At 32.1% G+C, this 26,528-nt stretch overlaps 2 protein-coding genes across 6 annotated transcripts in view; one reads left to right on the forward strand and one right to left on the reverse strand.

Annotated features, from left to right (window-relative positions):
• The window catches only part of LOC143079103 (terminal uridylyltransferase 4-like), a 65,671-nt gene extending 53,245 nt beyond the window's left edge, over positions 1 to 12,426 (reverse strand). For 3 of the 5 annotated variants that reach the window (XM_076254302.1, XM_076254318.1, XM_076254285.1), the window contains exons 1-4: positions 12,284 to 12,426; positions 8,850 to 9,652; positions 7,800 to 7,873; positions 4,112 to 4,228 (exon numbers count right to left, since the gene is read on the reverse strand). In XM_076254302.1, coding sequence (XP_076110417.1) covers positions 4,112 to 4,228; positions 7,800 to 7,873; positions 8,850 to 9,642 — 984 coding nt within the window. In that variant the 5' untranslated portion in view covers positions 9,643 to 9,652; positions 12,284 to 12,426. Of the gene's footprint in view, positions 1 to 4,111; positions 4,229 to 7,799; positions 7,874 to 8,849; positions 9,653 to 12,278 lie in introns of all 5 variants that reach the window. The other 2 variants (XM_076254311.1, XM_076254295.1) reach the window with 2 other exon arrangements.
• An 8,879-nt stretch (positions 12,427 to 21,305) lies between these two features.
• LOC143079167 (uncharacterized) overlaps positions 21,306 to 26,528 on the forward strand; it is a 75,756-nt gene continuing 70,533 nt past the window's right edge. Inside the window, exon 1 of the mRNA XM_076254398.1 lies at positions 21,306 to 21,487. Coding sequence (XP_076110513.1) covers positions 21,376 to 21,487 — 112 coding nt within the window. The 5' untranslated portion in view covers positions 21,306 to 21,375. The remainder of the gene's footprint in view (positions 21,488 to 26,528) is intronic.

Raw genomic sequence — 26,528 nt, forward strand, 5'->3', positions numbered from 1 at the left:
CCATGGGACTTTTTGCATTAGGTTTCAAGCCATTTAACCTTGGAAAAGCCAGCCGGAAGTGGCCTTGTGTAAAACGGAAGTAGCTATTTTTTGTACTTTATTAATATAAAAGTATATAAAACGAGATATTTTTGGAATTAGTGTCAAGTAAACTTTCAAATAATATCAGAAGAATCATTTTTCAAACTGAAAGTAACAAATGATCTCCCTTATTTATAAAAAATGTTTCATAGAAACCATATATTTTTGGAATCGGCGTTCAATAAGCTATCATCTGACGCTTTAAATTACATTTTAAACTAAATTTTACTACTTTCATATCAAAATACATGGTTTTTGGTTTTTTCAGCTTATGTTTTTTCTATATTCAAAAACACCAAAAAGGAAAAAGTAATATAAATAAAAATCATGAATAAATATAAACATAATTAACTTTCCAATCATACCCTGTCCCTTAACTATATATAATAGGCAAGGGTACTGTTTTTTTTTAGTTTCCAACCAGACTCAGGCATAACAGGAACACACCCTTATGACACTTTTAAGCTAAATCCATGAAAAAATTAAATATTGTCCCTCACTATTTCAAAATGTTGTGGTACAAATAATTCTGAACTGATTTTTATCTTTTAAGGTGGTATGTGTGCCTTTCGCCATCTTGGATTGTAAAAAAAAAAGAGACTAAGGTCCAGATTTTCTCTAAAGTTAGGAAACTTGATGCAGGAATGCAGATCTTTAATGTGAATTTACATTTCAAAGAACCAATTTATAAGAATATAACTTATAAATAATAATATTTTCATAAGTGTAGAATACTTTTGGTTGTTTTTAAATGTTTTTCAAATTGGCATTATAAGGGGAGGTATCTCTAAAACAGTGCATTTTCTGAAGGAATCTACATGGAATTTTCCTATTTTGTATTTAAGCCAGAAAAAACGTACAGTGACCCTATCTTTTCTTTTGATATTCTCAAAGCATTGTCTGAGAGCTATCTTTTCCTCATTTATTTTACAATTCTATAATTTAGTTTAGTTTCTAATCACAAAATGGTGATTTTCCCTGTATAATCCATACAAAATGTGTCATTTTGTCACATTCTGTAGCTTGAGAAAATGCGCGGTATATAATTTTTATTATATTTTTGAACATCAATCAATAGATACTACGTTTTGGTAAAGTATGAACAAATTCTATCATTTTTATTTTAGACTCCCATACCAAGTATTAATTATAACCTTTTCAGACTAATTATTGGTAAGGCAGCAATTCTACAGTAATGAATTTTACCTTTTGAAAACAATTGAGAGGATACGATTAGAAAAACAAACCCCAAGCTGAAACGACTTGAGAAATTCACTTTCTCGATGTCCAGCTTGGATGAAGCCATTTGAATATTATATAAAGTTAAAGTCAGAAAAAGGACAAATCATTATGCTAAAAAATGTCAATTCCTGTCAAACGTCGTAAGGTTAACAGTACACTGCTACAGTGGGTTACAAAACCAAACAAAGAAGCTGACAATGACTTTATTGTTGGTCCTACATGTTCTGAAACATCACCTGTTAGTGATAAGAAATCTTCACATAGGCAGTCTGGTATAGACCCATCATGGAAAAGACTTCTCCTTGGGTTTTAAACACAGATAATATGAAGATTATATGGATTTACAATGAAGAAAAAAGACTTTTCTTCTATCATACATATATCCAGACAATAACATTAGCAAACAAAGGGGTAATTTCCATGAGCATAATGACTGAGGACATCATTACAAGAGAAAACATCAATAGCATAATATTAGAAAAACACATAACAAATCAATTACAAACCAACTGCGCGCAGCTACAAAGTTACTGAGAAATGTCGAAAATCACGCGCTTACCACAGCGCTATCCAAAAATCCTGGGGAGAACACTGCATGTGATTGACAATTTTAACCATATTGATCACTTATTTGTAGATCTTATCTAACTTATTATTTTGGCTTTTTTTTAAAAATGTTTATCTGTCTATCATCATGATCATAGCTTTTAAAATTGTTGACAAAAAAGCAAAAAATTGGTAATAATCATCATTAAAGGACAATTTCTCCAACAAGGAGTTGACTGAAAACTTCTCCCAAATTGAATATTTGTAGATCTTGCCTTGCTGTTAGTTTTGGCTAATAAAGGTTTCTCTCTTTCAATTGTAAGTTTTTAGGAAAATAGGTAAAAATGAAAATAAACTGTTATCACAGAGATATGTCTCGCTTTTTTGTAACTTTGATTATGCAAATATTGACATAAAAATGGCAATAGTTAACATGTTACATATATAGGTTAGGCAAATATTCAAAGTCAATGCATCATGTTAATGAGATGTGCCAATGCATACCAATTATCATTGATTTATTAGAAGTTGTTCCATTATAACAAACCTAAACACAAACATTAACTTGTAAAGTATGTAAAAGTTTCAAAGTCAATGAACCATGTAGAGGGGGTGGAGTTATATAATCTCCATGGAAACAATACTCACAAATGGCAATAAATTAGAATACTTAATACCATTGACTTAACTTTAACATTTCATCTTAAACTGATCTAATCACAAAATAATACATATAAATTATATAAATTAGGCAAAAGTTTCTACGACAATAGACCATGACTGAAAGGATGGGGCCAAATATTCTTCATGGAAATGAGATGTGCTAATGCTGATGCAACTGAACAGTAATTAACATTGGACTTCCACTAATGGCTCATTCGGAACTGACTTAATCATAAACAAATTTTCAAAGTCAATAGACTATGACTAAGTAAGGGGTCAGAGTCAAATAATCTCCATGGAAATGAGATATGCCAATGCTCATACAACTGCAAACCAAATATCATTGATCTACCACTAGTGGTTCCCCATAAACTGACCTAATCACAAACTAAGACATGTATAATAAGCAAAAATTTCAAAGTCAATAGACCCTGACTGAGGGGGGCAGGGATAAATAATCTCCATGGCAATGAGATGTGCCAATGCTAATACAACTGCATACCAAATATGATTGACCCACCACTTGTGGTTCACCATAAGCTAGACCTAATCACAAACTAAAACATGTATAATAAGCAAAAGTTTCAAAGTCGATAGACCATGAATGTGGGGGCAGTGCCAAATAATCTCCATGACAATGCGATGTGCCAATGCTAATACAACTGCATACCAAATATGATTGACCTACCACTTGTGGTTCACCATAAACTAGACCTAATCACAAACTAATACATTGTTGATGCCGCCATCTCCTGAAACAGCATACCTATGTCTCGCTTTTTGACTCCGTCAAGCGAGACAAAAAGAGCACTCCTATAAGAAAGCATTGGACAGTCATATAACAGAAGGTAGATCTCAATATTCTGAACATTTTTGCACTTTCAAGTTATCTCTATATGTGCATTTTACCCTAGGTTACACAAATGTGACCTACTGAATTAGACCACACAGAGAGTTATTGGTGTTTAAAACAAAAAAATTAAGGAGTCATCTTATTTGTTCATCAATAAAAGATTTTAACCCTTGATAATAGTATATCTGTGAATCAGAAATTTGAATGACAAGAACATGCTGATTTTTAAAGAATCTAGGGACTAGTTTTTGAAGGAATGAAAGTTCGAGGATTACAGTTCTTCTATAAAAGCATGCAAAGCAAATCATTGATCAACTTGCTTGCTATGTTTGTTTGGATGTTTGTAAACAACAGGTATGTAGTCTGTTTTGCTATATACTGGAATTTGATTGGACCATTAACATTGACTTCAATTCATGTCAGTTTTCATTGTCCAATCAAATCCCAGTATATATTGAAACTCTGCCTACCCACTGTTTGCAAACATAGAAAAGAAGTCGATCAATGTTTTGTTTTGCAGTCGATCAATGTTTTGTTTTGCATGCTTTTATATAAGGGCTGTAATTAAAGAATATTTTTTTTTAAATATGATGTTCCCTATACAGATTTGCTGGATAATCTAAAAACCCTTTGAATAACAAGTAAACATTGTTGGAAATAAATTCCCTTTTTTCAACGACTTCAAATAATTTACATGTACACCATATAAAGGTTAAAGCTTCTTACTTCAACTCTTCGTTTATGACGATGATCTTTGCCATGCCTTCTCACATCATCTAGGGTATCCATATGATAGTCACAGACACGACAGAAATATCGTGCTCTTGGAAACCTGACGGATTTCTAAAAAAAAATTTAACTACTATGTACATAAATTAAATTTTTTAATCAATCCTGCTTATTCATCAGATAAACTTGAAAATTTAGCTAGCAAACAATCATGAATATCAAACTGTTGCAACAAAGATTAAATTTTCTTAATTTCGTCTCTTCTTTTCAATACATGCACAAATAAGTTTTATAGAAATTTGAGTGCACACACAGGTTTAATCTAATCAATTTTTGTGCCTAAACCTATAGTATGTTATACAATGGTTTTGTTGTTCATCTTTTATTATCTAATTATTTGTATGTTGGTTTTTTGTTGTTGAGGAGTCTGTTTGAGGGTATGGTCTGTTGTTTAATCTTATACATATTGTTAGTATCATTATTTTAGAATGTTTATTTATACTTAAAATAATGATACTAAGTATTGCAAAGCACACAGACTGTTTCCAAGTCTACTATATTGTATACACATGGAAAAAAGTATTGCAACACCAAATTGAAATTCAAATTAAAAAAACATTCTTTATTTTTTGTGATATAATTTGTTAAAATAAAACTAGTTTAACATTTTTTAAATATCACCTGGGTTTAATCAATAAATATCGACTTGATAAGTTCTTATCTGCACATGCAGCTACTGTTCTCGTAAACAACAAAATAGATGTTTTTATCCTCATTGTTTTCAACACTTGAAATAACCAAGTTTATAAAATTATGTGATTGACACCTTGTAATTGGTCATCCATAACTCATAACTGCAGCAAGATGGCAGATAAGCAGCATGAGAGAAGCAGGTATGTCACTGTGACAATTGCACATATTGTTGGTCATCACCATTCCACTATAAGTTGTTTTGAGAATAATAATCAGGCAACAAACGATGTTAAAGACCTTCCGAGATCAAGAAGACCCCCCTCTAACATCTGCTAGGGAAAATCAAGCATAATGAAGGTTAGTCATAAGGAAACCCATTGCAAACAATACAATCCTAAACCAGATGCTCCGCAGGGCGCAGCTTTATACGACCGCAGAGGTTTAACGCTGAACGGTTGGGGCAAGTATGGACACAGCATTCATGCTGGATTCAGCTCTAAATTTGGATTGTGATTAAATAGTTGACACAGCAATTTTTTTTTCACATCCTCCTTTCCCTTATTCCAAAACTGATCTCAATTCAAATTTCTAATGGAGTTTGCAACAATAACTACTCATTTAAATACATCATAAAATATTAAAATGTAAAAAAGTGGTTGTTATCACTGAATGGTAAAGATTTTTTTAATTTATCAGTTGGTAGTAAAAGTGAATATACATTGTATATTGTGTAAAACAATGATTTAAGTTGATTCAACTACTATTCTGGACAAAGAAAGATAACTCCAATTGAAAATTTCTTGCTATTGCGCAATACTGTGCAATTGAAAATACTTGCTATTGCACAACACTGTGCAATTGAAGATTTCTTGCTATTGCGCAATACTGTGCAATTGAAAATTTCTTGCTATTGCACAATAATGTGCAATTGAAGATTTCTTGCTATTGCTGAATACTGTGCAATTGAAAATTTCTTGCTATTGTACAATACTTAATATAATAATTTTGGATCCCCTGATATTGACCAACTTGAAAACTGGGCCCATAATCAAAAATCTTAGTACATGTCTAGATTCAGCATACCAAAGAATTCAATTTTTGTTAAAATCAAACTTAGTTTAATTTTAGACCCTTTGGACTTTAATGTAGACCAACTTGAAAACCGGACCAAAAATAAAGAATCTACATACACAGTTAGATTTGGCATATTAAAGAACCCCAATTATTCATTTTTTTTTTAAATCAAACAAAGTTTAATTTTGGACCCCGATTTGGACCAACTAGAAAACTGGGCCAATAATCAAAAATCTAAGTACATTTATAGATTCAGCATATCAAAGAACCCCAAGGATTCAATTTTTGTTAAAATCAAACTACGTTTAATTTTGGACCCTTTGGACCTTAATGTAGACCAATTTGAAAAAGGGACCAAAAATTAAGAATCTACATACACAGTTAGATTCGGCATCAAAGAACCCCATTATTCAATTTTTGATAAAATCAAACAAAGTTTAATTTTGGACCCTTTTCGGCCCCTAATTCCTAAACTGTTGGGAAACTCCCAAAATCAATCCCAAACTTCCTTTTATGGTCATAAACCTTGTGTTTCAATTTGATAGATTTCTATTTACTTATACTAAAGTTGTGGTGCAAAAAACAAGAAAAATGCTTATCTGGCCCCTTTTTGGCCCTTAATTCTTAACTGTTGGGATCTCAACTCCCAAAACAATCCCAACCTTCCTTTTGTGTTGATAAATCTTGTGTTTAAATTTCAATGATTTCTATTTACTTATACTAAAGTTATTGTGCAAAAACCAAGAATAATGCTTATTTTGGCCCTTTGTTGGCCCCTAATTCCTAAATAGTTGGAACAAAAACACCCAAAATCAATCCCAACCTTCCTTTTGTGGTCATAAACCTTGTGTCAAAATATCATTGATTTCTATTTACTTAAACTAAAGTTATAGTGCGAAAACCTAGAAAATGCTTATTTGGGCCCTTTTCAGCCCCAATTCCTAAACTGTTGCATTGGGACCAAAACTTCCAAAATCAATCCCAACCTTCCTTTTATGGTCATAAACCTTGTGTTTAAATTTCATACATTTCTATTTACTTAAACTAAAGTTATAGTGCGAAAACCAAAAGTATTAGGAAGACGACGACGCTGACGCAAACGTGATACCAATATACGACGAAAAAATATTCACAAAAGTGACGACCATACAGGAGCCTTTAAACAAGAACTGTTCAAGATAGGCTCATCGCTACTGGTTATCATGCAATAAGAACATGTTGGGGACTTTTGCCTACGAACAGACACACAGTTGCCCGTATCCAATATAGTGCAGAGCTCTCCAAAGTTGGAAATTAGCATCGTGGAGGAAGATCCATTGTTCCAATGGAATTCGGTTTATCTTCCTTGGCCTGATCGTAGCCTGAATTTGAACCATATCAAGTATATATGGGACACTATTGGGCGTAAAGTGCACGAAAGGACACCCCAGTTCAAACACGTCATGAAATAAACAATACCCTTCGTCAGGAAAGGTTGCTGCTACCTTGACAACAAATTTGTCGATTTATTGCAGGATTCAGAAGACGTTAATATGGGGTTATCCGTTTGAATGGAGGCTGCGAACAAAGTACTAATTCTTTGGCATATAACGAGCAACCATGATGTGCACAATCATCTAAAGATTAATTTTGAAATGTCTGAGATTGTAAAATTTGACTACAGTAAAAATGGTAAAATGCATTTTTTTGTACAAAAACAATTTATTTTGTAATAAAAATTTTGGTTAGATAAAACATTTTTTTTTCATACATTTTTTGTTCGTTTTAATGCCAATGTTATCATTAACTACGTTTCGATATTATTTTACAAATATTTTATCATATTCCATCCAAAATAAGAGGCTGATTTTTCAAGTTTTAAAAAATCAAGGTGTTGCAATACTTTTGCATGTGTATATATCATAAATCATTAGAATACCTTTTTCAAAGGAAATATTTTGTCTTTTTCCAAAATCTGGTGTACTTTTTCAAGTGGTATATCTTCATCCAAACCTGCAATCATAACCAACGTTTATATGTATATTGATGTAGTCAGATAAATCAAAACAAAACAGGCTAATTATACACTTCTGCTTATCATTATGTAACATGGTATTGTAGTTTTATCTATTACAAATTAATCGTTTCACTTCTGCTTTTTCCCCTTCTTCATATCTCAATTATAAATATGACAGTTATATATATATATAACTCATGACTTGTATGTGATGAAATGATCACTTTGCTGACAATTTTTCCAACCAATGTACAAGGGAAGTAATCACTTATTAAAATGCAGGTAAACATGGACAACTCAAAAGCATAGCAAGACAGACTACTCTGACTCGAAATCATATTGCAAAAAATAAAATAAATGGAAATACCAACCTTCCTACCTATTTTTTTTTTTTTTTATAGATGTAACCTTAAACAGATTTTTTATTTTTTGGTCTTATCCATCATCACTAAACAATAAAGTATTGACAAATTAATTGAGGGACCAAAAAAATAATATTTGTGACCATAATCCTATGCTACTATTTTTGATCAGATTGACGTCACGTCAGGCAAATCAAATGTTTCTGTTTGAGTTAATTTATGTATTGTGAACGCCTCTGCTACCTGCAAATCAATTTCTGTTTAGCCTACTTTTGTCTTGAGCATGTTTAGAGACTTCCTATTTAAACATGATAACAATAGTTACAAAATGTCTCTCTATCCATTCAATTTAATGGGAAATTACACAGCATATAACAACAGCATGAAAATAATGACTGAATGACATGTTTGTGAATGTCAGACCTGTTGTTTCCATATCAACATGTACAATACATGGTGACCAATAAAGAATGTGTGGTACACTTAAACTTACAACCCATACATATACATGTACATGCACTTCTCTTTTAAGCATTGCTTATGATTATATAAATAAAGTAGTTCAGCTGTTACAATAAATGTATCTGCAATGCATATAAAATAGAGTTACCACAATGATCCCTATTCTGTGCACCACTTTCATTTTCTTCCTTACTTCTTCCTATTCTCATCTTTTTGTCTTCCATTTTGCTATTCCAAAATCTGTCTGAAACTTCATCAATATTTGGGTGGCTTTGGGACTCTTTTTCATTAAACAATTTTTTATCTTCTTGCTCTTTATCATCCCCTATGCCATGATCTGGTGTTGACTTCTTCACCTTCTTATTTCTTTTTGTATATTCCTTTTCTGAATCAACTATAATTTTCTTATCAGAAATGGTTAGGTCTGGGTTATCTTCCCCTCTTTTTATACCAATTGCACTGTCTCGACTATCTGATAAATATGTGGTAATCTGTCTTTTACTCTCCTTATTAACAGATATTATTAATCCTGGTTTTAGGAAATCTCTTTCTTCTGTCTGATATTGTGACATTCCTTTTGATGACTGTTGACCTATAGACTGTTTAGCCAGGTGACTCTGTTTATCTTGTTTAAAATTAGAGACATTTTCTGTGACAAGCTCAGAAACCTTTTTTTTACTTTTTTTACTTTTCTTTGTTTTGCTTTTGGACAGAGCTTTTTCTGATTTTGCACTATGATGCTGATCTTCTAGAGCTGAGTTTTTTTCTTTTGCTGGAGTTCCTTTTTTTGTACAATCTTGATTATCTTCCTGATCTAAATTTGAATTAGTATTCAAATTTATATTATTAGGATCATCAGTGTTTCCAAAATTTATCAGTTTCTTTATTCCAACCTCTATTTCCTCCTTGCTTAATGGGTCAGCACCTTGTTCTTCAGCCATAATATTTGTTCTAAAAAAACACAATGAATCTCTAAATGAGTTTTTCTACAAAGGAATACATTGTAAATGTAGGATTCATATTAGGCCTGCACTTGACATTATATTTTACTATTTTTGACTGTACATGTATGTTTGTCATAGTTCTACATAGTAAATCAGTTTAATAGTTTTTTTTCAACAAAATAAATACAGAGTATACTTAACAGTTATTATTTAATCTTTTATTATGTGATCACTTCTATGATTGTGCTGTATGGTTTGATAATTATTGATATACATGTATGTTCAAGTTCAATTTGTTCTCAAAAAAATTAATTACAATCAAATATCATGGTTTTTAAATGATAAATATTAGTATAGATTTTAATAAATTGCTTCGTTGAGTGCAGCTCGATACGACCACAGTGGTCCAACCCTGAACCGTTGGGGTAAAATTAAACTTTTTAACTGTTAAGACCAGAACCCCCAAAATCAATCCCAACCTTCCTTTTGTGGTTATATACATTTGTACCTTGTGTTTAAATTTCATAGATTTCTATTTACTTATACTAAAGTTATTGTCCGGAAACCAAATGTTTTCGACAATGCAAACGACAAAGACTAAAAGTGATACCAATCATGCCAATATTTTTTTGCAGTCGTATAAAAGCCTTTTTCTTGATCTCAGCATTACCTTATTTATGACTATTTATTGAAGTGGTGTTAGTTTAGTCATATGTTGCTCAATTTTATAGGTTTTTTTTTAATATTTATCATTAAAAGTATAATTTCTGAGTGATGTAACATTTCATGAACTCATAAGATGTTATTCTTAGACACATTACAGACATACATTCTAAATTTACTTATATAATTATTCACTGAAACTACGAAAGCCTGGGAACAATATCTATTGTGTCAATTAAAATCATACAGGTTAAAACCTCTTTGCTCATGTTGATGAAACTTAACACTTTTTTATCATGTTTATTTGTTGTTAAACTAATGGCCCACTCATTTCACATCATGGCCAATTAATTCTAAAAATGGCCCATTGGATATATTTTAAGGGGACCCTGGGCTCAGACAAAAAAAAATTCCAGATTTCTGCACATGCCTTTAATTTATAATAGTATACTAGAACACACCCGTATATCGTGGGTCCGTGACTGAATTGAAGTATATAACTATGCGCAAGCCTTATTTTAGTATTAGTATTGTCATCTGATAAAGTCATGCTGATTATAAGATACACAGTTTTCTCTGCTTTCAAATCTTTCTGTTTGAACCCGTCGAACTGGAACTTATCAATTATTGATAATATTAATTATTTGGAAAACAAAAGGTCCTGAAATGGAGTATTTTTTAATTAACAGCATTGTCCTATATTAGTTATAAATATTGAATTCTTTGATTCGCTGTTTTACGTCATGCCCGCTAACAAATTAAAAACTGTACCTATACGCCTTATTTTAGTCCAGATTTTTAGTATTCGTATTGTTATCTTAGAAAGTCTAACTGAGTTAAATACTACAATAGGTAACAATTTGACATTTAAGTATTTTCAACCCTGTGATTATGACCCGTGTAATACTATATAGCATATTAATCCTGAATACACCGTTTGGTGGTGCGCCTGTCAGATGCGGAACGTACAGATAAGGTAATCGGTAACAGGTGAATATACAGTTGGTATTGGTATCAGACTCGACCCGGAACTTCTTAATTATTGGTAATATTAATTACGTGGAAAACAAAAGGGCCTGGAGTGGTGTAATTTTTAATCTACACCTTTGTACTATATTAGTTATATATAAAGTTGAATTCTTTGATTCGTCGTTTTTACGTGATGACGTCTGACAAATTGGACCTCGTAATTTTAGTATTATAGATATGCAAGGATTGCTTCAATAATTTCTTAACATAAAATATATATACCAAAAATTTGTTTCATATTAAGTATTTTCAAGAATTAGTTTAAAAATAACTGTTCATGCGACATGTACATGTATCGTGTGTACAGCTCAATTCGACAAAGTCACATGTTCAATAGACCAACCTCAAGCATTTTTTTATGAATGAGCTATACTAATTGACCATAGTCGTTGAACAATTGGTTCTTCCTATGACCTAAAAACATACATGTTGGTGACATAGGTAATGCAACAGAAATTGCACTAATTTAAATGTCACCTATGTCTAGTAATGTTATATCTTCTTTGTTTATTAAAAGTAAATGGCATTTAGAAGTAATAGAGATTGGTTGGCTCATAGTCAGAATAAGAATGTCTGGGTTGTGTGACATATCTTCTTGCCGACTATTACATAGCAAACTAGCATGTTAAAAAAACAACTCTTGTATCTTAATTCTAAAGAAGCTGACAACTTTAGGTTCAACAATGAGCAAATCTCACACCTCATATTCATCTATAAAATGCCCCTAAATAACAAATGTAAAACAATCAATATGAGAACACGTACTACCTGATTTTATAATGAACAAAACAGATCAAAACAATGAACGAAAAACAAAAAAATATATGATATATAAATTTTTTATACAGCAGCAAACGACAACCGCAGTCTGTTGGCACTTCGTTCGTTTTTCGTAGAATATTTATAGACAACTTCTGAAAAATAAGTATTGAAAGTGATACCTTACATTTATTTCGGTCTGCTTTCTCTTCGTTTTAAAATTTTCTCCATAAAATTTATCGACATCTTTAAACTTGGAATGGTGGGAATTGGAGGGTGTTGCTAATTTCAGTCAACACGTACAGTTCCGTACCGAGTCTAATCAAAGTACTAAAGTACTGAACATCGGATGACCGCCAATTCTGGTACCGTGGATCACAAGCATGCCTCTAAAAAAATCATATCATGCGGCTCCATACCTGAAAGTTGAATAAAGATATAATTAGATAAATAAAAATCTGAGACAAGTTACTAGGGGACTGGCAGTGGATGATGAACGAATGACAGGGAATTTAACCTCACTGACAGTAATAACTATAATATAGCAGTGATATAATCATTTGTTATCAGTATACCCTGGTAGTTGTTATACATAATATTTATATAGAAGTTATATCAGAGACATATGGTATTAAGACATATTTGTTATTAAGTGATACGATTAAATCAGCCCTAATACTACCAAAACGGCATGTGTCATACTGGTGACGTCGTCCTGGGTTTTTTGATTATGTGATTACTTGGCTGTTTTAAAATTTATAGTAACTATTTGATTACCAGACCAAATATGTCATGATTATATGATGAAATAGGGCTCGGTTCTTGATTATTTGATCATTTTGTTTAAAAACAAATAATCACAATTATGTCTATCGAATTTATAACGAAATCAGAGATCTGTATTTTAATTAGATGTCAACAAGGATTTGTATAGTTAGATAACTATATAAATCCTTGTCCAGACTTATCCCCTTCTCAATCCGCTTTTAATCCAATTTGTATATTTCGCCTGGTATAATTCGACCGAATCTGTCACGACTGCGTCCCGATTGTACCGAATGTAATCCGACAGATATCAGACAGTGACCAGACAGTTAACCGACGCTGACGGAAGTTATCCGTTTGAAAACTGTCGGCAAACTCGGGATGATCAGGTACTGTCGGAAGGTAATCCTATCACGGTCCGCTCTATCGCATTGCAAACGGCTTTGTCTGGTCTCAGTCGTACACTATTGTATTCTGTAATTGTCGGGACTCTGACGTGGGTATCATTGACGAATATCGTATTAATAACGGGACTGTTCCGGAACGGTTTCGGCAAAAACGGTTCGCAATCGACAAGATCTGGATGCAATCTGGACTCAATCGGCAGAAAAACAGCAATGAAAAATTTCTCCAGATCATTCCCGTTCCACAGGACACCGTCCAGAATACACAAAACATTGTTAGGATTTTGATCCGATACAGCAGAATCTGTAACGACATAGGCACGATTGTAATCCGACTAGACAAAATCAGCTGAGTTTCCCCGAATGTTACGGGACGCACCTAACTGTCGGGGTGCTTTGCCGAACTATTCGGACCCTTCCCGACCAGTAGGAATCTGTTACGAACTAAAACGACTGCGTTCAGACAATGATAGGACATTCGAGATAATTGAGGATAGTAGTAATCCGACTTTTTCACTTTTCGTGTCGTATCGCTGTCTGATCTCTAACGGGAGCAATAATCGGCAATGTGTGAACCCCGCATTAGGCTTTGTTGAAACCTCCATCGACTCGCCGTAAACTTTTATGTAAATAGTTCATGCTTTCAGCTTGAACAATTCAATTATTCATTTATTGTCACATTTAATTGATTAAAGTGTGATATATAGAAACCTTGAAATTTTGATTTCAGATTAGCCAAAAAAGAACAAATTTTGAGAGAATGAGAGGGACCTAATAATGGAAACAAAAAGGTACATTAGTTACTTAATTGAATATGAATACTGGTAATAATATATTTCCATTTGACTGTTGTAATGTTCTTCTTGACATTTTGTTTCTTGAAGTATGAAAACTACTTATTTCCATGTGCAAAAAATATTTATCCCCCTATTTTTAATTTTTAAAAAAATTCCACACACAGAAAAATTAAAAAATCAAACTTCTGTTTTTTTATATATAAGAATATCAAATAATGGGAGGTTCTATTACCAAAATATGGAGGTATCTGTATATAGATGGTAGAATCATCGAATATGCTAGATAACTTGATAAAATCAATACCTCTATCTATATAATTTTGATAAATAAGAAAATGTCGATTATTATTTTCAGGTGTATCGATACTAGGAATATCCTGTGAAGAGAAAAGGCTGAAATAAACCTTTTCCAACTTATTTTTATAGTTCGTTTTTATGATGTTTATAGTTCGTTTTTATGATGTACTGTTACATCGCAGGGGCGGATGCAGGAATTTTCGAAAGGGGGGGTGCTAACCCAGGGCACCCAGGGCAAAGGGGGGGTGCAAAACATATGTCCCGATACAAATGCATTGATCGGCAAAAATAAAGGGGGGGTGCGCACCCCCGGAACCCCACCCCTGGATCCGCCACTGCATCGCTGTCCATAGCTAGGGGGAAAATTGGGATCCTGTTAACATGTTTAACCCCGTCACAATCTTTATGCATGTGCCTGTCCCTAGTCATGGAGGGGTCTGTAATTCAGTGGTTGCCGTTTGTTGATGTGTTCATATATTCAGTGTGTTTTGTTATTTTTTTGGGTATATACATTAGGCCGTTAGATGTTTAACATTTGTCATTCCAAGGCATTTTATAGCTGACTATGGTATGGACTTCGCTCATTGTTGATGGCCGTACAGTGACTTATGATTGTTAATTTCTATGTCATTTTTGGTTCTTGTGGAGAGTTGTCTCATTGGCAATCATACCACATCTTCTTTTTTATATTTCTAAGCTTGCAATTTTCATCCAAGTGAACCTTGTACAAAAGGAAAGGAGATTACTAGTTCAAAGGAGAATAAGACACCGTGACCTTAATATATTTTTACTTGAAAACGAAAGTAATTTAAACATTATAGTTTCCATTAACAATGTGTGAACATGGAAAATGTTTGCCTCTCCTTGTCATCATGATGCATATTTACAGTAAATTATAACTTGTAAAATATAAAGAATATATGTACAAAGCAAAAAGTAATTATTCACTAATTCTAGTCACACTATCAGAAATTTAAAAATAAACTCATCACAGATACCAGGATTGAAATTTTATATTTACCATGTTTACGCCAGACGTGCGTCATGTCCAAGTTACGACTATCTTATAGTCAAGTTACCACTATCTAATAATCAAGTTACGATTATCATATAAAAATATCTTGGAGTTACAATGATCTTCCGTAAAATTTTCGGTTACAAGACCACATATCATACTAAGAACACACACACACACACCGTTTTATTTTACATTATTGAGTTGATATTTGATTTGATTTCCATCACTGTCAACGTAATCAATGGTTTAAATTACAATATAATTGTTTTTAGAATTGTATATCTAAATGTGTATAAATGTTAAGGAAAGTATTTATCTAAAAATCTAGAAATAAGGAGAAGTTCAAATATAATAAATGAAAATTAGCCACAAACATAAATATTTAGAGTGGTATATGATTTTAAATGGTATATTTTAAAAATGTAAATTGTATTATCTGGTTCTGTCCTGGCCTTTTATAGCATTATTTATAGTATTAAATAATGTTGTTTTCTTATATGTTTCTAATTTATGTTTAATCTTATGTGCTTGTATGTAATGTGATGAAAGCTCTTTATCATGAGAGCCCTTTAATTCACTGGGGTAAAGCTGGTGACCGTATAACTGCATTCACGGTCATCCCAAGATGACGGATGTAAAATTAGGTCCCCAAAAAATCGCTAAGAAGACCGTAAATCATCGTTAAAATATTTTCAAGATGACCGTGACATATAGCAAGGATGACCGTGATTGGTAAAAAGATGACCGTAATTTGTAAAGGATGACCGTAATTTGTAAAGGATGACCGTCTCTTTTAAAGGATGACTTAAGAAATTCTAAGAAATATCCGTATTACCTTTTTTGTATCAAATATTTAATGGTGTTGGTATAAAACGTATTTACAGATAAAACACACCCATTGATATTATATCGTTTTAACTACCATTGCAAATATTCTTTATTTCGGATAAGTATATGTGCATACCCGCTAACTGTCACTATTTGGGTCATTTTCAAAAAATGTCGAATTTTCAGTACACCCATGCTAAAATTTTTATTTCTGATGGAAATTTCAGTTGTAATGGTTTAAATGAAAGCTTGTCGGATTTGTGATGCAGAACATTAATAATAAACACACCTTACATCTATTTTGATAAGATTAAACTGCATTTAAGTCCGATTTTGGGGGTATTTGTGTGCGTACATTGTCAGAAAAACACATTTCAAATGATTTTTTTTCCGATTTTCTGATCGCCTTGATATCTGCAAACGGGACTTTTTAAGAACGTTAATTACAATTCTAACGAAAAATCGTAGCTTCTTTATCATTGTATGTAACAAATTATCTACAAACTAAATTCAATCAGCGTACAGGAGGTTCATGTCTATCCTGTTACCGCTACTTAAATCAGTCGTTAAATTATTCTCCCTATGAATATTGAATCAGTCAGTGTTGATTTCAAAAATGCAAAGTAATCTTTACATTTAAAACGCCTCGACAGTGTAGAGAAAAGAAATTTCAAGACATTTATATAGTGAAAAAAATAGAGCGTACTTTTTTTCATGTCTGTGCTGTTACCAACCATTTTGATTAATTACACTAACAGTATGGTTGTAAAAAGTGCAATAACGTGTTGGAAACCAAATTCACAATAGAAAACCATAATCACTTCACCAAAGGGAGTAGTTATTTCACAACAGCAATCAAAAACGAAGAAATTTGTCTATCCTGTTATGTCTATCCTGTTACTATGGTTGCTATGGTTACAGTAACAGGACAGACAATTATAGACAAAAACGTCGTTAATTTTTCTATCTTAACATGTAGGTGGAAAACGAATGAAATATTTCATTGTTTGAACTCATCTTAAGGTTATAACGTCTTAATCTTCCCAATTAAGCATTTGCAGGTGCAATACTGATATCGGTAACAGGATAGACAAAAAGGTAACAGGATAGACTTTTATTTAAGAATTGAATGCTTCTTTTTGTAAATTCATTGGGGTGTAAAAGCGTTGACCGAAGTACATTTTGTATGAAGCGCGGAAGCGCTTCATTCTAAAAATGTGCGCACGGTCAACGCTTTTACAACCCTGTGAAGTTACAAAAAGAAGCGTTCAATACTTATAATTACATTTTTTAGCTATGATCAAGAAAACACCAATTTTATATTGTTTTTATTTAATTCACCTGTGCACTTTATTGTGGGACCACGTGTTATCATGAATGAAAAGTTTTATTGAGTGATGCAATTGCTTACGGAATAACATGTGATGTGTAGTTAGCCAATCAGAATAAAGTATTATAATGAAACATACATCTAATGTAATTATATAGTGATATATCAGAAACGTATGTTCCTGTTACCAACGAAATAAAGAGAAAAGTAAATTAACTTATGAGAGATTTACTTGATGTTGGGTTTATTTGAAAGGGTGAAAAAAGGCCGAACAATATAAATTGCTATCTTAGACTTGCATTACTGGTGGTAATTTTTACAACCTTTGAAAACCAATTTTAGAGCCATTTTTCAGTACAACCTAGAAAATTGGCAAATAATCTATTATTTTACAGAATGAATATATATAGAAGTTTATTCTCTTGAAAACCATCTAATTGGTAACGTAAAACAAGCTTAACATTTTATCTAAACCTTTTCTTAATAACCCAAAATTTCTTTTGAAAATGGTAACAGGATAGACAAAATATTGTACCACCGATCAAAAAATGTTTCAAGATATTCTTGTATGACATCATTAAGATTGCATCTTTTAATATGTTGTTCTTAAAGTACTGTTTGTTTTGATTTGTTTATGTAGAGGGTTGTTTGAATAAGTAACTTTTAATAAATTTTTCATTGAAATTCGACATTTTTTGAAAATGACCCATTAACGGGGGATTTCCCCCATGGAGGCTCCCAAGTGGAAATTTTGTAAGAGCAATTTTGTCCACTATTTAAAAGAAAACAATTAATTTAACAATGGCTATGAGCTTGTTAAAGCACGAAGAAACCAAAAAACCACATTAGAATATATTTGAAGACCCCCTTGAAGGTTTTGTAGGACTATAAGAACCATCTTTCACGTAAAACCCCCATGGGCATTTTGAAAAGTTGGCAGGTATGTATTTGTTATCAATATACCACCTGCAAATTCACCTCATCGAATGTAGACAGCATTTTGATACACACTATAGACAATTTTGTTAACGTTGGTCCACACACATTTAGTTTTAGAAAGAACATTTTTTATGAAAACACTGGTCATTCTGCATATCGGTCCGTACATTTCGGAGTTGAAGTAACAAAACTTTAAATGATGTTAGGAAAAGCTTATAAGCCAAATATAAATTTAGAAGAACAAACTATATCATTCAAATGATGATCTTCAAATTTGAAAGTCAGTGGCGATTATGTCCAAGAAGGGTATCATTGGTGGCCTTCGGCTGTTGTCTGTTCTATGGTCGGGTTGTTGTCGCTTTGACACATTCCCCATTTCCATTCTCAGTTTTATCAAACGGAATTAAACATGGATTTATATATCTCAACTTGTACGATTCGCTCGTGTATGTAACAATGTTTTAGATTTTAACGAGAGAAATTTATATATTACTGGAAAATTATTACACCAGGGTTTTCGAGATCACAAAATAGTCAAAACATTTACTAAATTTTATCATCGGTATAAGGACATCATTCGTAAATATAGCTCAACATGCAGACTTCTTATACGTTCAGGTATTTCACATCCAATTTTTTATGGAAATATTCTTTATAAAGCACAAAGGTGTCAGTATTCACCTCAAAAACTAACAAAACCTTTGAATAGACTTATTAAGAAGGGATATAGTTACGATACTGTTGTCAGGTCATTAAAGATTGCATATTTTGGCGTTAAAATAATATTGATTCACTTATAGGGTCTTTGCATCGGAACTAAACACATTTATTCAAAAACCAGTTGTTGGCATGACACGGGTTATGTTCTTCTCATATATGTTATGATGGTTTGATACTAAACCCCTAACGGGAAGGATTGTGCCTGATGTTCATATGATGAAATCATAATCTTTCAGTCAGTTTAATTGAAGTCTGGAGCTGGCATGTCAGTTAACTGCTAGTAGTCTGTTGTTATTTATGTATTATTGTCATTTTGTTTATTTTCTTTGGTTACATCTTCTGACATCAGACTCGGACTTCTCTTGGACTGAATTTTAATGTGCGTATTGTTATGCGTTTACTTTTCTACATTGACTAGAGGTATAGGGGGAGGGTTGAGATCTCACAAACATGTTTAACCCAGCCGCATTTTTGCGCCTGTCCCAAGTCAGGAGCCTCTGGCCTTTGTTAGTCTTGTATTATTTTAATTTTAGTTTCTTGTGTACAATTTGGAAATTAGTATGGCGTTCATTATCACTGAACTAGTATATATTTGTTTAGGGGCCAGCTAAAGGACGCCTCCGGGTGCGGGAATTTCTCGCTACATTGAAGACCTGTTGGTGACCTTCTGCTGTTGTTTTTTTCAATGGTCGGGTTGTTGTCTCTTTGGCACATTCCCAATTTCCATTCTCAATTTTATCTTTATGAACTATTGCCAAATAGTTAAGCAAAACTAAAAGAGATAGGGAGATAGGAAGACTTCATTTCCGTTTTGAAATCAATATCGAATGGAATATTAACTGAAAATATTGCTTTTCGTTTGTTACTGGATGTCGGAAGGTTTTATTCCAGTCAACACTATACGCTACAGGATATGTTCCAGAAATGCTGCATTCTGGATTACTATACTAGTCAACAAAAGAAACGATACAAGACTTTTTAAAATTAAAGATAAAGTTTTCCGTTCATTGGACCAATATTGAAGGAAGTAATACTTAATCATGATGGAAATATAAATCCGTTTAACAAAAAATATTTTTTTGCTTTTGTGACGTTTTTTTCGCGATTTTTTTTTTTTTTACAAAATTTACATAAAACAACAATTTTAAAAACAGAAGTTCCAACTAATGATGCCAACCTCTCATATTTAAAAGTAAAGACAGTGTTTGCCATAAATTTGTTTTTAAAAATCATACAGTTTCTTCGTTTATTAGTTAAGCAAAGTTCGGCCCCACGAGAAATCGTTAAAATGTATACATTATCAACTGATTTACCATAGACAGTATGTGTAAAGTGATATTCAAAAAGCGGTAACAATCTTAAAACTAATCCGAAAGGTTCCAAATTTACTGTGTATTGTTTTCATGTGTAAAGCATTGATTTGAGACGAAAATAAAAAACTTTTTTTTTGCAATTTTTGAGATTTCAAAAAACACTTTTTTTCCCAAAAATTTAAAAAACCATATTTCAACCCATTAGTTACAACATGAACATAACTTGATTAGCATATTGAATATTTTAATATAGATAAATAGTTATACTTTTATTATTAAAAAAATTGGGAAGTGTTTCCCGATTTTTTTTGGAAAAAAGATGAATTTATGAAGAATCTGGTGCCATCTCATACTTTCGATTAGACCTGCTGAGTTATTTATTTTCAATACATTGCAAGTCAGGTAATTTATTTTCGAACTACTACAGAACAAAACATTTATTTTTGTGATTATCAAGGCTGAGTTATTTATTTTCAAAATCCTCCTGCCCCTTCTAGAATATCAAATGGTCGTCCCCTAACGCACTTTAACTAGAGACCTAACAAAGAATTAAGGAATTGTATATTTAAATATACAATTCCTTGGTTAAACAGATGTCAGTAGTGGTAAAAGTATTATTATTGAACTCTGCAATTTCCACTGAGTAAGTAAGTAAGTAAATTTTATCTGAGACTACTATAACACATGTTGTTTCAGATTTTATTTAGAGTCGGCGTATGTATATATAATAACAGTCTCTTCGTCCGATTGTAACGATAGGTCGGTGTCAAGCGATACCTAAACTAGCAATATTTTATTGACAAGGGAAATAATCCAATCCTTTGATTGGAGCAAGTTGTGAAATGATAATACAACATACACATTCGTCATGTTTTCGACTGCTGGTTATTTAAAAGGACTCAACTGTCCATTCTTTATCAGTGGACTATGTGAACGACCATACTGTCATTTTAGACATACAAAATCAGAACCAGAGGAAGGTAATGATAATTTGTTGGAAAGAGTCAAATTATCAAAGACAAATTATTTTTTAATTTTTTTTTGCGAATGAGTTACACCAGGTGACAGTCACACCAAGTTAATTGGATTAAACGAGTAAACCATATCAGCAACAAAAATACATGACATTGTGTGACATAAGAATTTTACGGGAAAGTGCGCAAATGAAGAAAATTCCTATCCGGGATATTTCGGATTAAAAAGGAGAGGGGGGATAGGACTTTTATTGGGACTCCGGGATCGGGTGTTTTTAAGCTTTGGATTTCGGGATTGACCCTTTGGGGAATTCTATTTTCAAATTTCAGGACGTCAGGATTTAAAATTTATTTAAATTCCGGACCTCTGGATATTGTGTATTTAAGCCCAGGATTTGGAGATCAAGACCCCCCCTCCTCAAAGGATACATAGACCGAGCTAAGAGAACTGCTATGTTGAAATAAAAAACAAAAAAAATTGTTGTTACATATAACATATATAAGACTAATAGACAACTTTCAAGTTTGATGCATTTCTGTCAAAAACTCTGGTTTTAGTGAACATCATTCTTGCGTTTAGGGGCATCATCACTTCCGTCTCAATGTTGAGCAAGTGGTAGGAAAACTATAATACTATATTGCACAAATTATTCGGCTAATTAAATTCTCATAATTGACAATCAGCACTGCTGTCATTAGGGAATTGTGATTAAGTACTTACAAAACAAACATTATTTCTAGTTTATCCTGCACAATGATGATCACTAAGACGCTTGATGAATGTTAATAGTGCAGGGATACAGGTGATCCCCTCTATCTGGTAAATGACATCATAATGGCGTGCATAATTGATGAGTTTTTTCCGGTGACAGATGAACAAGAAAGTGGTCTATTGCAAGAATATAATTTCGATTTGGGAACTGATTAAACAAGGATGAAACACAGTGCAAATCCACACATCTACGCCCAGGCTTTGATCATATATTTCTTGTTTATTATATGATAATAATATATTGTATATTTATTGTTTATCATATGATAATATCATATTGTATATTTCTTGTTTATCATATGATAATATTATATTGTATATTTCTTGTTTATCATATGTAAATTGATCAAATTTTGATTTGAATCTATTCCATCTGAGACTACTATGTGTTATAGTAGTCTCAGATTCCATGAAAACTCATGTTTACTTTTAATGTTTCATTTTTGTCGAGTCTGTGACTTTTGTCGCAGAAAGCTTGACATAAGGATAGTGATTTGGCGGTGGCAGCAGCGTTAACTTACTTCTTAAAAGCTTAATATTTTAGAAGATGGAAGACCTGGATGCATTAAGGTGGGGAGAGTGGGGTTCATTTTTGGAAAAACAATTATTCCCTGGGTCTAATCAGTCAGGGAACTAAGTAGCAAATTTGAAATTTTGTAGTTTTAGCCAAAATTTAAAACATATACAGGTATGTAAGTTTAGATTATATCTTACATGTATATATAATTATTATTAGTAAACATGGGAAAAATGAACCTTTTTCTTGTAAATATCAAGTTTATGCCTTTGATGCATTCAATTAGCTGTAAATTCGAGATTTGTTGACAAAAATGCTATAATGAACATGATGAAGGCTTTACATAATGAACTAATACTTTCTTAACAGATTTTTCCCAGCATGCAGGGTAATTTGCCTGTCAAATTCAGTTCTAAACAATAATTTTTGAGTCCCCTTGTTCTCTGTGTAGTTTATTCACTGGGGCCTTTAAATTTCTTCTAAGAGAAATCTATCACACATTGATTAATCAAACTGAGTAAAAAATGTATCTGCTAAATAAATAGAAATAACATGTTTACCATTATAAAAAATTGCAGATGAGTTTGTATTTATTATATATTCAATCTGTTGAATGTAAACACTGATGCAAACATAAATAAAAGTTTTATTTCTGACAAAATTTTCAACATTTTACCTACAGTTCAAAAAAACATTTGACATAAAAACCCTAAAAATAATGATATTAATTAAAAGTATTCTATAACTTAACAAAAACTAAAAAATGAAAATTTTGTTAGGAAAAATACTTAAGTTTTTTAAAAATCAACTTTTTATGATTAAATTAGTGTTTATTATACGGCCGCATAAATTTTAATTTTTCGTCGTATATTGCTATCACGTTGGCGTCGTCGTATGCGTCGTCGTCATCGTCCGAATACTTTTCGTTTTTGCACTCTAACTTTAGTAAAAGTGAATAGAAATCTATGAAATTTTAACACAAGGTTTATGACCACAAAAGGAAGGTTGGGATAGATTTTGGGAGTTTTGATCCCAACATTTTAGGAATTAGGGGCCAAAAAGGGCCCAAATAAGCATTTTCTTGGTTTTCACACAATAACTTAAGTTTAAGTAAATGGAAATCTATGAAATTTTGACACAAGGTTTATGACCACAAAAGGAAGGTTGGGATTGATTTTGGGAGTTTTGGTTCTAACAGTTTAGGAATTAGGGGCCAAAAAAGGGCCCAAATAAGCATTATTCTTGGTTTTTCGCACAATAACTTTAGTTTAAGTAAATAGAAATCAATGAAACTTAAGCACAAGGTTTATGACCACAAAAGGAAGGTTTGTATTGATTTTGGGAGTTGAGGTCTGAATAGTTAAGGAATTAGGGGCCAAAAAGGGGCCAAAGTAAGCATTATTCTTGGTTTTCGCACCATAACTTTAGTTTAAGTAAATAGAAATCTTTGAAATTTAAACACAAGGTTTATGACCACTAAAGGAAGGTTGGGTTTGATTTTGGGAGTTTTGGTCTCAACAGTTTAGGAATAAGGGGCCCAAAGGGTCCAAAATTGAACTTAGTTTGATTTCATCAAAAATTGAATAATTGGGGTTCTTTGATATGCCGAATCTAACTGTGTATGTAGATTCTTAATTTTTGGTCCCGTTTTCAAATTGGTCTACATTAAGGTCCAACGGGTCCAAAATTAAACTTAGTTTGATTTTGACAAACATTGAATCCTTGGGGTTCTTTGATATTCTGAATCTAAAAATGTACTTAGATTTTTATACGACACCAAACATTTTAATTTTTTGGTCGTATATTGCTATCACGTTGGCTTCGTCGTCGTCGTCATCGACGTCGTCGTCATCGTCGTCCGAATACTTTTAGTTTTCGCACTCTAACTTTAGTAAAAGTGAATAGAAATCATTGAAATTTTAACACAAGGTTTATGACCACAAAAGGAAGGTTGGGATTGATTTTGGGAGTTTTGGTTCCAACATTTTAGGAATTAGGGGCCAAAAAGGGCCCAAATAAGCATTTTCTTGGTTTTCGCACTATAACTTTAGTTTAAGTGAATAGAAATCTATGAAATTTTGACACAAGGTTTATGACCACAAAAGGAAGGTTGGGATTGATTTTGGGAGTTTTGGTTCCAACAGTTTAGGAATTAAAGGCCAAAAAAGGGCCCAAATAAGCATTATTCTTGGTTTTCGCACAATAACTTTAGTATAAGTAAATAGAAATCAATGAAATTTTAACACAAGGGTTATGACCACAAAAGGAAGGTTGGGATTGATTTTTGGAGTTGAGGTCACAACAGTTTATGAATTAGGGGCCAAAAAGGGGCCCAATAAGCATTATTTTTGGTTTTTGCACCATAACTTTAGTATAAGTAAATAGAAATCTATGAAATTTAAACACAAGGTTTATGACCATAAAAGGAAGGTTGGGTTTGATTTTGGGAGTTTTGGTCCTAACAGTTTAGGAATAAGGGGCCCAAAGGGTCCAAAATTGAACTTTGTGTGATTTCATCAAAAATTGAATAATTGGGGTTCTTTGATATGCCGAATCTAACTATGTATGTAGATTCTTAATTTTTGGTCCCGTTTTCAAATTGGTCTACATTAAGGTCCAAAGGGTCCAAAATTAAACTTAGTTTGATTTTAACAAAAATTGAATCCTTGGGGTTCTTTGATATGCTGAATTTAAAAATGTACTTAGATTTTTAATTATTGGCCTAGTTTTCAAGTTGGTCCAAATGGGGGTCCAAAATTAAACTTTGTTTGATTTCATCAAAAATTGAATAAATATGTTCTTTGATATGCCAAATGTAACTGTGTATGTAGATTCTTAATTTTTGATCCAGTTTTCAAATTGGTCTACATTAAGGTCCAAATCAAATATGTACTTTGATTTTTGATTATGGGCCCAGTTTTCAAGTTGGTCCAAATCAGGATTCCATATCAAGTATTGTGCAATAGCAAGAAATTTTCAATTGCACAGTATTGCACAATAGCAAGAAATATCTAATTGCACAATATTGTGCAATAGCAATTAATTTTCAATTGGAGTTATCTTTCTTTGTATAGAATAGTAGTTGATAATATATGTTGGAAATTTGCCAGACATGACTATGATGTCATTTTCTATTTTTATTTGCCAATAACTTTATGTAAATAACTTCATTGGAAATTTGCCAATATAAAATGTTGCTGATGAAGCTTTTTTTCCTTATCTTATCTAAAATGTTTTTAGATAATGTATGTTGGACATTTGCCAGACATGACTATGATGTCATTTTCTATTTTTATTTGCCAATAACTTAAAGTAAATAACTTCATTGGAAATTTGCCAATATAAAATGTTGCTGATGAAGTTTTTTTTATTGTTTTATACAATAAACAATGTATATTCACTTTTACTACCAACCAATCTTTACCATTCAGTGATAACAAGCACTTTATTTTACATTTTAATATTTTATGATGTATTTAAAAGAGTAGTTATTGTTGCAAACTCCATTAGAAATTTGAATTGATATCAGTTTTGGAAAAAGGGAAACGGGGATGTGAAAAAAAGGGGGGGGGTTTAAATTTTTCTCATTTCAGATTTCATAAATAAAAAGAAAATTTCTTCAAACATTTTTTTGAGAGGATTAATATTCAACAGCATAGTGAATTGCTCAAAGGCAAAAAAAAACTTTTAAGTTCATTAGACCACATTCATTCTGTGTCAGAAACCTATGCTGTGTCAACTATTTAATTTTAGATTTA

Source organism: Mytilus galloprovincialis, chromosome 1 (genome assembly GCF_965363235.1).
Source record: "Mytilus galloprovincialis chromosome 1, xbMytGall1.hap1.1, whole genome shotgun sequence".
NCBI lineage: Eukaryota > Metazoa > Mollusca > Bivalvia > Mytilida > Mytilidae > Mytilus > Mytilus galloprovincialis.